Source organism: Corticium candelabrum, chromosome 10 (assembly GCF_963422355.1).
Source record: "Corticium candelabrum chromosome 10, ooCorCand1.1, whole genome shotgun sequence".
Classification (NCBI taxonomy): domain Eukaryota; kingdom Metazoa; phylum Porifera; class Homoscleromorpha; order Homosclerophorida; family Plakinidae; genus Corticium; species Corticium candelabrum.
This window is the reverse complement of record NC_085094.1, coordinates 692,256-704,589: the sequence shown is the minus strand read 5'-3', so window position 1 is coordinate 704,589 and position 12,334 is coordinate 692,256. Positions and strand designations below refer to the sequence as shown.

Genomic DNA, 12,334 nt, shown 5'->3' with positions numbered 1-12,334 from the left:
CACTGCACACTTATGAGAAAACAAAACTAACCTATGAGATTGAGCTCACGTAACGGAACTTTGTCAAAATAAGTCTATCAGGGGCATTCAGTCTCCTTCCTGAATGATGAACAGCACTATGTCATTCTATGCTGCAACGCAAAAGGGACCCGACTGAAGCTGGAGGCCAATGTCACCCTGCCTATGTTCTTACCCATGTCGAGTTACGCCTGTACCCCAAATGTTAGCCTTGTATAGCTAACCATTACAAACCACAGTTTCTTTGCTCCATGTCTGACTATATAGTGAACTAACCTACACGTTGTACATACACTTATTGTCTGTTATAGAATCCGACAGTTCATCCAAACTAACATGACTCTTACATATATAAAATATCTCTACAAAAGACGAGTCATATTAGAAATGTCATCAGTACTATGCTGTAGGAAGAAAAACGAGAAAATGTCATTGAAAAAATTTGGATGGTACCTACATGCACGAACACAATCTGGGCAGTAGTTAACTTCCAGCAGCTGGGGAATCATTATTTTCTGCTCAGCAGTTTTGTCTACATAAAACAAGCACTGCAGTGCAAAAATAGGTATGATTGTCAAGAAAACTTACCAGCCGACCACTCTAGCATCATATCAACGCCATACAATGCACGGGCCTGAAATTAAACCAAACCACAAATGACAGTAAATCACTAAACGAAGCACACATAAACAAATTTCAACCTGACGAAATGGTATAATTGCATTTGGGGGATCACCAATGGTTGCAGCTTTAAATGCTTTGCATATGACGTCATGTAAAGAAGCCTAAAGTAACACCAAGTTTATTGTATGAAATGACAACTGCTGGTATCAAAATTTTGTGTGATTCGTGTGTGCATGTGAGCATGCGTGTACGTCACTGAAATGCTCAAGTAGGTGTGTGTGTGTGTGTGTGTGTGTGTGTGTGTGTGTACGCGCGCGCGTGTGTGACAGAGGCCTAAACACGAAAGGCCCCACAAGTAAAACGCTTGAATTCATCCCCTAATCATTGTGTGAGAACTATTTTAGGCATAACAAGATACCAGCAGTAAAAGGAGAGAATATCAACCAGACGTTTGGCATCAACATTTGGCATGCAGGAAACCATATATGACCTCATCATGAAACAGCAACTCAAATGGATCAGACATGTGGGTCGTATGGATGAAGAAAGACTGCCAAAGAGAATGCTATTTGGAGAGTTGAGGAAAAGGGACCATGTCATGGAATGAAAAATGGAGAGATGCTGCTAAATTGAATATGGAAGCTGTTTGTGTTGGAGATTGGTGGTATGAGTTGTGCCAAGACAGGGGAGACTGGTTCAAGCTTTGTTGCAAAGGTATGGAGAGAGTCAGAGGCCAGGCAGAGAAATGAATGTCCAGCCAATAACCAGACTCGACCAATTAATTTTCAATGTACTTGTGGTAGAAGCTCTCATAGACAAGCAGACCTAACTAGACATGAACAATTTTGTGGTCGTTAATTTTTCACTGTTTTTATTGCTATTGAGTCTAGGTATACACTCAGAACACCGCTATTATGTTGCGAAGCAACATGGGCAGCTTCAAGGTTCAAGGTTCAAGGTTCAAGGTTCAAGGTGTGTGTGTGTGTGTGTGTGTGTGTGTGTGTGTGTGTGTGTGTGTGTGTCTGTTTGTGAAGTTGTTTGATTAAGTGTTGTAGGGTTTGGGTGGGGTATTTGAGGAGTGACATATGTACATACATACATACATACATGTATATTAACGGTAGATCAACACTCAGCAGCCAAGATATGCTTGTATATAATGACTACAAACTTTGACTTTTTGCGTTCGCCGGATAAGTAAAGCATCAAGTCTGCCAAACAAAACTCAACATGCTTCACCATGCAATTAGTTCTGCACACCTAATGACAAAGACAGGTCAACAGGCAGACCAAGAAATTTGAAAATGGTGTCTCCAATGAATGGAATAGTTTCCGACTGAATCTGCAATTCTGGATAATACACTTTGACCGCCCGGCGACTCGATATAGCAAGAGCACGGCATTTCCGCACACTAAGTTGTATCCTGATCCAATGGAAGAATTGCTCTGATATCTTACAGAGGATTTGGCATGACTTGACACTGTTGGATAGCAAACAGGTGTCATCGGCAAACTGAGTTAGTAAGAGGTGGCTATTGTTGTAAGAATACTGATAGGCAAACGATAGATGACGTGGTGAGGAAATAACGTCAACATACATATTGATTATCATGTTGAAGATAGAAACGGACAGTGGGTCCCCTTGGAATACCCATTTTTGAAAGGAAATTACTTGCGTTTGCCAGGCAGGAATCCTTACTTAAACAGCTAGGTTGGAGTAAAGCCGTTCAGTAGTTCCTCATCCTTTGACCAAGATTGATCATCACTTTCTGGTTCAAAGTGGTTCTGCAATGACGTTTCTGTGAACCATGATCCCATGATGGTGTCAGGTGCTAAAACAAGAACAAGGTTAATGGATACCTTCATCAAGAATTGAATATATACTCTCCATCTCTGAAGCTTGTAGTCCCAATGGCACAACAGAGGCTTTTAAAAAGTCATAAAGCACTTTCCACTCATCACACATTGACGGTAATTAAGTCTAGCCTTACCATAAATACTCAAAGCATAGTCTGTTGATACTTGTTTCTCCTCCTGCAGAATATGTGATAGAACAAGCTTTCCGCAATTGCAAACTGAGCACAATGTTAGTCATCACGCTGGCTCGTACATACATGTAGGCTAACAACTCTCATGAAGAGAATCACGTTGTGCGGAAACCAGAGATATACAACTTTGCATTTGTACAGAAATTATTTGGTTCTGGGGACTATTTGGTCTCAGGCAATTATCTCAGGCTTATTGGTTCCCAAAACCGTTAACTGGGGCTTATTTGGTTTTGGCCTCCTGCGGGGACTATTTGGTTCCAATGACTATTTGGTTCCAGGGACTATTTGGTTCCGCATATTTATGCCTCAAATCAGCACTCTCTAACTGTTAAGGCTGTAAGAGAAGGATGTGAACGACATGATGATGGCCATGACAATTTCATGTGTCTCTCAGATGTCTCAATGAGCGGGAATCAACAACCCTATGGAGACGTTGGCGTGCAATCGTTGCAACTCATCTCCCACATTGATGAGGCGGCTGAAGTCGCCTCAGAAAACTGAAAAAAGTAAGAAGCTAAGAATAAAGAGAAATCAGTACATGAAACAGAGCACAAAGAAACTGGAGATGCCACCAAGAAGCCTCGGAATACATACATACATACATACATAATACATACATACATACATACACACATACATTCTTTTTCTGTTTTATTAAAGAGTCCTTAAGACTCAGTATAAATCGTTTTCACTGCAATCATACGCTAAATTACATTGTCAAATTAACATAGTTATAACTCCGTCTTTCTGCAAATGGTCTTCAATAGCTTTTATCCATTATTAAAAATTATTAAAAGGGTTTCTTTAAACTCAATGGATTCCATGTGTATCTTTGAGTTACACCGTCTGTTCTGTCACAAATGTAGACCCAAGCCATGTAAAAGAAAAAGATGTAGTTTTTCCTCAGCGGAGCTTTGTGGGCACCTTTTGACGTTTGCTCTTCTGCTTGATGACCGGTGATCTACATCGTGTTCTAGATCTGGATGGTCATTCTGTTTTTCTGTCAGGTGATTGCAATGCTTTACATTTTGTTGGAGTGTCATGTTCATTCTTCTTTCCGTTTCCTCTTTTCCTTGTCTAATACTTCAATCTCAGACCAGCCTCTACACTGTTGCTTGTGATCTGCTGTGCTTTCTTTTGGATTGCATTGTGCACACTGTCTTGTTTCTAGTAAATGGTTTGTTATTGATTTGTCCCTTACGCTTTGGTTGTCTGTTTCTGGTTGTGGTTAATTGGTGGTTTCCATTGTTGGACCTGTCATCTCTTGTAGAGGTTCCACGGTGTCTTTCTTACTTCAGGATTCTGTTCTGATTGTTCCATTTCTGTTGCTGTTTGACTTTACTGTTCTTTCACATTCTCTTCTTCTTCTTCTTTGTTTTCTTGCTGCATTTCTACATCTTGGTTTTTGTCAAGATCGTGGTCATGATTCTCATCATGCTGGTCTTCAGGATTCTTATCATTTTTTTTGTTGACAGCCTTTTATCATATGAGTGGTGCTTCCCCATCTATAACATATGTTGAAGGTTGTCCAGCATATCGAACATGCAGACATAAATTTTCTCCCATAAATTATGTGCTCTGGAAAATATCCTCTTGGATTTTGTACTTTGTATACTCTCACTCCCGTTTCCACATGTCGTGCAAAGGAATACGGATGCCTTGTAAGGGCATTTTGACTGAGACAAAAGCTTGTGGATCTTGTAGTGGCATTACTTCCAATTGAACATTATTCACTATCAGACCCGTCAGTACCAACTTGTCTTTGGCTTCTTCATTCAGCAAGGTAATCTGCCACGTTTCTGTTCTGATTGTTCTGTGTCTGCCACAAAAAACATTGACATATCGCTTGACACAAGCGTTGTTCACCACGACAGGAACATCACTTGCGGAATTATTAATGGGTCACAAATTACGGTCATGTTTAGATCTGTTACACCTCAACTTGAAGCACACAGTACATAAAAAACAGGCAACAGAAACATTTCTGCAAGGGTAACCGGAGGAGTATGATAGATTTTTACAACGGGGTGAGAGTCTACATGCTTAATTACAACAGAGGTCGTGCTTGGGTAGCTGGTGTAGTTCAGTCCAAAACAGGCCCCCTATCATACACTATCAAACTGGAAGATGGGAGGGTAGTCAAACAACATTTGGATCAGATCCGGAAAACCTTACAATCAGAAAGACATGAAAGAGGCGAACTAGAAGACCTACTAGTGGAACCAATGCATCCACCGGACAAACCCTATGGTACCGGTATCGCCAGGAGAACCCAAAGAGTGGGATGTCGCACCAGACTCACAAGAACAGCAACAAGATGGAGTTGACAAACAAATGGAACAGGACGTGATGGTACCATCGCCAGAGATTAGAACAGAACCAGAAGACTTAGAGACACACGTGGAACCAACTGGAGCATCAAATCTAGGTGCCAACGAAGGAGTGACTCCAGTCCGCCATTCCAGCAGAGGAAGAAAGGCACTAGACAGATTGAATTTTTAGTAGATCAGACTATTGTGTTGTACTGCATACCTCTTAATTGTTAATATCAGTCACACAGTCAGGGGGAGAAGGATGCAGTATATATACATCAGGGAACTTGTATTGTGTTACACTTCAGTCATTGACCGACTTTTATGACTAGCCAGTCATTCTTGAAATAGATCAACTTGAGTTAACAGCAAGACCGGCTGAGCAAGTGCTAAGGACGCAGTTACTTGTGACACCTGTAAGCTAGCAATGTTCAACGAAAATGACCAAATCAGAGTCAAATTCCTATTGTATATATATATTCGTTGTTAATATCTAAAGTCGAAGAACTGTGTTTGTTTTTCAGATAGTAGCAACAAATCTGAAGATGACTTTCACAGTCTCCTAATAGCAAAGCCTTGAAAAAATGCAAACTTGCAAGATCCAGTAAACTGCAAATCCCTATGTAATCAGCTGGTGAAGACTTGACTGCTTCTCTCACACCAAGTCCACCAAGTCTAATAGATAATGTAACAATGCATTACATGTCTGAAACAGAAGAATGAAAAATAGTTCCCAAAGATCGACGTAATCCTTGATCAAAGCTCCTTGATCAAAGCGATGTAATTGTTCCAACAACGTAGCAGAAACAACAGTGCATAAAGATGATTACCTTTGCAAACACTCTGACAGATTCGGACCAATGAAGATTACCAAGATTCAATTGGGATTCCATGATTTTGTCAATACGTTTGACTATGGAAGACTTAAGGAAAGTCGACAGATCCATAGACTGATGATCCTAGTAGACAATGTATCAATACACAAACTATGCATGGACTGATCATTTTCTTGGTTCGTGCCAAAATTTCTTTGCCTTTCAAAAGCGTTTCAAGAAAATAAATGTTAGTCTGGTGTCTCAATGTTGCAAAGCTGAGGAACATTACTATTGAAGAGAAATACCAACTGAGTTGGATAGCAAGATACAAACCGCAGGGGAGCAAAGGAACACCATACAAGGCGAATGGCATCAACTGAAGAATGCACTGACTATAGTAACTGCAAAAGAGGTGCAGGATCGTGACAAAGAGAAACAAGAATGCACTAACTATAGTACTACAGAGAAGGTGCTGGATCGTGAAGGGAAACAGCCTAATTGTATTGTCAATGCTGCTCCCGTCATTTAACCATTAATTCAACGCCATAATGATGCTTTGCACAAATGGCTTTCAACAAAGGTCCAGGCTGCAAAGAATCGGTATGCCTACTATCAAGAGACAGTTCAAAGAGAACAGAGATAGTTGGTATACACCCAAAGATATATAGAAAATGTGAAGCATCTTCAACAAGTTAAAGCTGGCCTTCAATGTTTACAAGTAAAGAAAATCAGGAAGCAAGATGGTACATTATGTGAATGCAATAATGAACGATTGAATAGGTGGTCTGATCACTTTGCAGGAGTGTTGAATGTCAGAAGCCATTTTGATATGATGCACATAGAAAACTTGCCACAACAAGTAGAGACATTTGAACTTGCCAATTCTCGGTGCTTGGATGAAGTAGAAAAAGCCATAAAAGCTTTGAAACTAGACAAGGCCAGTGGTGACAATGCTATTTTGCCTAACTGCTAAAGTTGATAGTCCAGACTCTAGGCAAGCTCTGTTTGATTTGTTGACAAGAAGGACAAGTGATAAAAATGGGCAGATGCAGTCGTAGTCCCCATACCAAAAAAGAATGACTTCAACACGGTGCCAACTGACATAGATTTAGCCTCTTACATGTGGTAAGCAAAGTTGTTGCAATGTCGCTACAATGTCGTCTAGCCAGTTTTGCTAAGCCGTTTGTTAGAATCACAGTGCAGTTCAGGCTAGATCAAAATTATGAAGATAGGCTTTGTTGTCTTCGACAAATAATGGAAAGACTCAAGAGCACAATTAACAGTAAAAGGTTTGTTAATCTGTGTTGATTACAGCAGATCATTTCGTAAATGTAAGCAATGGTAACTGAATTATAAGGTCATCTTGGCAAAGAAATAAAGTGCAGAATGGGTTGAGGTAGGGTGTGCACTTGCTCCAACCATGTAACATACATGCTAGTTGTATGATGAAAGAGCAGAGAGGAAATGAGAAATAAAAGACTTCAAATAAAGTTGTAAGCAAAAGACTTGTAAGAATACAAGAAAAAGGCTCCTCAAAAATTATATTGGAGTTGCAGATTTGAGTCTAGTGTTAGCAACAAGAACAAATGTAAAATTGCAGTCAATAATTTTGCTAATGTTGCTTCAAAGTATGGTTTGACTGTAAATTTTGACATAAAGTGTCCTGGAGGCAAAGTGCAACACGATGTGACATCTTTCAAATATTTGGGGTCAATAGTATTATCAAATGACACGAAGCTTGCCATGGAGTTATCAGAGAGACCATTGTTGTCTGGTCAGTGTTCAAAGCTTTGACATAGAACCATATTTCAGTCCCATTATATTGCAGATGAACAAGAAATGCTTTATTCAGGGCGGCTGTGTTATCAATATGGTTGTATGGTGTCTCTTCGTGAATGGTGACTAAATGCGATATTTAAAGACTGGTGACTTTTACAAATCAGTGCCAAAGAGCAATGTGTTCAATAAATTACAAAACAATTGGAAAGAATACATTATAATGTCAAATGACACTCAAATGCTGAGATGCCTGGATACACCAGCAAAGTCACCAATGGCAAATAGGCTAAGATGGTTGGGACATCTTGAACACACGGAAGCTCATTGTTTGCCCAAAAATAATTCATATGGTTGCATGATTACTCCCTCTGTCCAACCCTGTGGCAAAACAGGGTAATAAAAACCTTACAATGATTAGAACAAGTGCCAATTGGTCTGAGCTCACCAGTAATAGATAGCAATGAAGGGACATTTGTACAAAGAAATAGTGCAATCACTGAGACAAGAGTGGCAACCAAAGATATTAATTGTAGACAAACCTTCAGATTTCAATCTGTAAATTTTAGACACAACTGCATGCAATAGAGAAAATTTCGTCTTAGAGACAAAATTTGCCCTATTAATTCTTAATAGTTTGTTCCTTTTGCTGATAAATGCATTTTCTGTTGTAGTGCCATCATATGTATAAATGAGCCGTTCCAATGTGTGTGTGTGTGTGTGTGTGTGTGTGTGTGTGTGTGTGTGTGTGTGTGTGTGTGTGTGTGTGTGTGTGTGTGTGTGTGTGTGTGTGTGTGTGTGTGTGTGTGTGTGTGTGTGTGTGTGTGTGTGTGTACCTGTACATCAGTCCACTGGTAGTTTGGATACTGACTTTCAAACATAGGAATAAAATCATGACAATGAATCTAGGCATTCAAAAACAAATATTTATGCTGGATCAAGAGTTTGCAAAAAGCAACAAAAGAACCTGCTTAAGCTCACTGCCTCCGTAATTCATAACGGTGAAATGCTTCTCATAGTCTTCAAAATCCTCTAAACTGAAAGACCTTCAGAAAAAAACATGATTCACACAAGTACACAACATCAATGGTGGCACATAATTGCATACTTGTTACTAAATCGCAGCCAGAAAACATTGTACGCATGCAAGACAAGAGGTTTAACTGATGACAACAAGACAATATAACGAATATCAAACTTTACATGGCCCAAGCCTTCTCGGTAAAACAAAACAGGATTTGTAATGTACCGAGAAGCTATCTAAACACAAAAATGTTGCTTATTGTCCATGTACACACATATATTGTGCAACTACACACTTTAGGACCAGTTTGTGACAGTCGAATTATTTTCACCAAACTGTCAGTAATATGAGTGTCCAAGCTACGACCCATATTCCATGGTTTCACAATCCAGATGTTGTCTAAAGAACTTAATCAAAATCTTCAAAGATTAACATAATCTAAATATAGATAAATTGATACACAACATACCGATACTCTCGTTGTTGAAAAGCTCTTGCAAACTGCGGGAGTTCCAATACCAGGTCAAAAGTCAATGGCAACCAATCTGCACCACGACAAGTTCCATCATCAGTAACAGTATCTACAACACATTGCATGCACTCCCATATCTGCCAGAGACACAGAAGTTTGCACAATCACCTTTTTGACATACTCTGGCTAACAGATCTTTGCAAGTTATAACACTTTCAAATGGAAACTGATTGACAAATTGCTTGGGACATTGCTTTAAATCTCTAAAAATCCATAAGCGTACACAGTACTCAAGTTTACTTCATGAATCAAAGACAACTAACGTAAAGTTCCTAAAATGATCACAAATCCATATGATGTCTGCTGTGCCTAAATCCTCAGTAAATGAAAACTCCGGCAAAGTGACAAACGACTTCAACAATTCCATATCTGTGTAGACTGCCAGAGGACCAGTCTTGTTCACTATAGCAACATCATCGTCTACATCCTCATTTTCAACAGTAATAATTTCAGCAAATCTACCCTATCAAATAAAAACCACCTTACTCATGCAATCGCAATATAATCAAATACCACAAAGCACCTCACAATCGACGTCAACCATAGTTCTTGATGGTAATGGTTTGTTTTCTACCATATCTCTAATGTCCTTATAAAACCATGGCAGCAAGCTGGTGATGCGAGCCTCTTCACAAACCACACCCATAATATAATCCCTTGTTAATTCATCTGAAAATCCAACCATTAAGTTTACAAACACGAAAAAATATTTACTGAGCATAACCTCCACAACAAACTTCTCGAACAGGCCACGTAAGAGTGTAACATATTCCCACACTGTTGTAAAAGAAAGGAACGCATTTAAAAGATGGATAATCAGAATGTTGAATCCTACACCCAAATTCATCCATTACATACCAGACCCCACCTTGCTCAGCAGTCGACTGTAAAATGTACAAACAAACATCAATGTAGTCTCAATTAGACATAAACATGTAACTAAACCAGTTACAATAAAATGAAGTCACTTTTAATTGAAAAGCTTGTAAGCAAGTGTCTGCTAACAATTAACTCCAGTTTGACAAAATTCTGAAAATAGCAACATTGAATGCATGCCTATTTTCTTATTTGCCCTTTTTTACGCATGTCCAGATCTTCCTGTACTATATTTGAAAGCTACAAGCTGTAGTCATGAAACCTTTTTTAAAAGTTACGTGATCCCAAAAACCTACTGCAACAAAACAAACTACTGCAACAAAACAAACAAATGGTTTGTCGATGTATAGGACTTAATTGGCAGACTAATTATTCAGCAAATTTTCCAATCCCAAAACAACATTTCTCATCATATGTAATCACAACTATGCTGATACTCCTCAAATAATGAAGATAACCTACAATTTCACTATGCTCTGTCAAATTTGCCAAACCATATAGTGTCAAAGAAAAAAAGCTGTGTTGTGATGTGTGTATCCATGAGTACTGTACTTCTTTTTGCGTCAGCATTGCAGAGGCTCATGAGTACAACAAGCTGCTAAGGAACCACTGTAGCATTATGGTGAAAACTCTTCTAGCAACTATACATTCCCTCAGCAAGTAAACAACCACTCAATGACAGCAACTGCACTTGTTCTGGAATGCAATACGTCTGCAACAGTACAGGCGAACACCTGTCCAATGCAACCACTGATCCACTGGTCCAATACAACCACTGACCTGACATCCCTAATAACGAATAACCAAAAATTATATTCTTCACGCATTTCAAGTTCTGGTACTTGACTCCGTCAGTAAAATGCAGGTAAAAACAATACTGTACTAAAAAAGAGTTTATAAAACAATATTGCAAGCATAGACTGCAAGAAGACAAGAAACAAAGGCATCAACAAAACAATTAACCTTGCACTGGTTTCATGTTATAAATTAGTTATAATGATCTACGGAAAATAGCATTAGAATACTTCAAATAGACAATTTACACAAAATTTACTGTTCTAACGCCATAACAGCATATACCTCATACACTACAAGTCCCTAGTCTAGGTCTGGCATGCAAGTTGGTTGGTTTCTATCTATGTGAGGCAGTCTTTCCAAGGATTAGAGTACCCTACAACTCCAAGAACCAGTGTAGCAAATGGCCAAGCAGTACATGTACACTGCAGTACTAAAGTACCAATATGACATGTAAAACTACTGATGCAACACTTTCTCAGATAGACTCAAAACACTAACCATCGATGACAGCTTGTAAAATTGAGCAAACCTACAAGATCATAAACATAGTGCTCTACAATACACTATGATTAAACATGATACCGCCATATTGTCTCCATCACGGTGTCTATTTGTTTTTCAACAGTAGGTTGCTCCGAAGGAACTTCCAACATTTGTCCATTTGAACAACCCAATTTGGAAAGATTCCTGTCATTACTCGTATCACACTGAACACAAGCACTTCCTTCATCTCCTAAGTTATCAGTTGCAACACCAACAGGTACACATCCCATTAAGTTTAACATTCTGTCCAACAGCCCAGGAATAAACATCAAATGTTTCCGAGCATGTTCAAGCTCAAATGTCCAAGCATGATCAATCAAGAAAATGCTGCCAAGAATTACAATAGTTTCAGTTACCACCAAATCACACAGGATTTACAATTTTTAGAACTATCAACTTGTTTTCATCTTCTAGGTTAAGTCCAGATGAAGCAGCAACAACCACTTTCCAATCGTTTGTGCTGGCATCATACAGCATTGTAAAGTAATCACTAGCATCATAAACCTACAGCAATGACAATACAATTACAACAGGCTAGCCCTAGGTTCTGCATGGAGTCGAACTGAAGGTAGAATAGAGCAAAAAAAGAGGCAAGAAAATACAGAGCAAAAAACTGGTGGATCACGAGACCAGAGCGGTAATGTACGTGGATCGAGGTAAGAATTAATTGCAAGTGACTCAGACTGGCAAGAATCCAGAAAGGAATCGAAGGAAGAAAATTAGCCTATACAAAACTCCTAAAGTAAAAACCAACAAAAGATTCCAAGTTAGCAGCTAAGAAGACGAGCTGGCAAGGTTTGTTGCTCTTGTGCACCTTACTTCATTCGTTAGTTTATTATGCAGAGATTCCCAGTAACGTCTAGGAACACCAATGGCCTCCAGTTGACAGCAATGCACCGAGACAAACTCATCAAGATTTCGATTTGTCATAGCCTATTAGTGAGCTACGTACTTTTACATCTCCAGAC

The 12,334-nt window shown here is 39.1% G+C and overlaps 1 protein-coding gene across 1 annotated transcript; it reads right to left on the bottom strand.

The window, feature by feature from the left end:
* Nucleotides 1-339: 339 nt before the first annotated feature.
* LOC134185905 (tubulin--tyrosine ligase-like protein 12) lies at nt 340-12,326 on the bottom strand. Its single transcript, XM_062653788.1, has 16 exons — nt 12,186-12,326; nt 11,764-11,870; nt 11,406-11,693; nt 11,322-11,352; nt 9,874-10,033; nt 9,673-9,818; nt 9,413-9,612; nt 9,258-9,352; nt 9,087-9,198; nt 8,913-9,024; nt 8,702-8,853; nt 8,561-8,639; nt 8,430-8,498; nt 720-803; nt 607-652; nt 340-550 (listed from the first exon to the last, which is right to left on the bottom strand). The coding sequence occupies exons 1-16, from the start codon at nt 12,294-12,296 to the stop codon at nt 381-383; spliced, it is 1,962 nt and encodes a 653-aa protein (XP_062509772.1). The 5' UTR covers nt 12,297-12,326; the 3' UTR covers nt 340-380.
* Nucleotides 12,327-12,334: the final 8 nt, after the last annotated feature.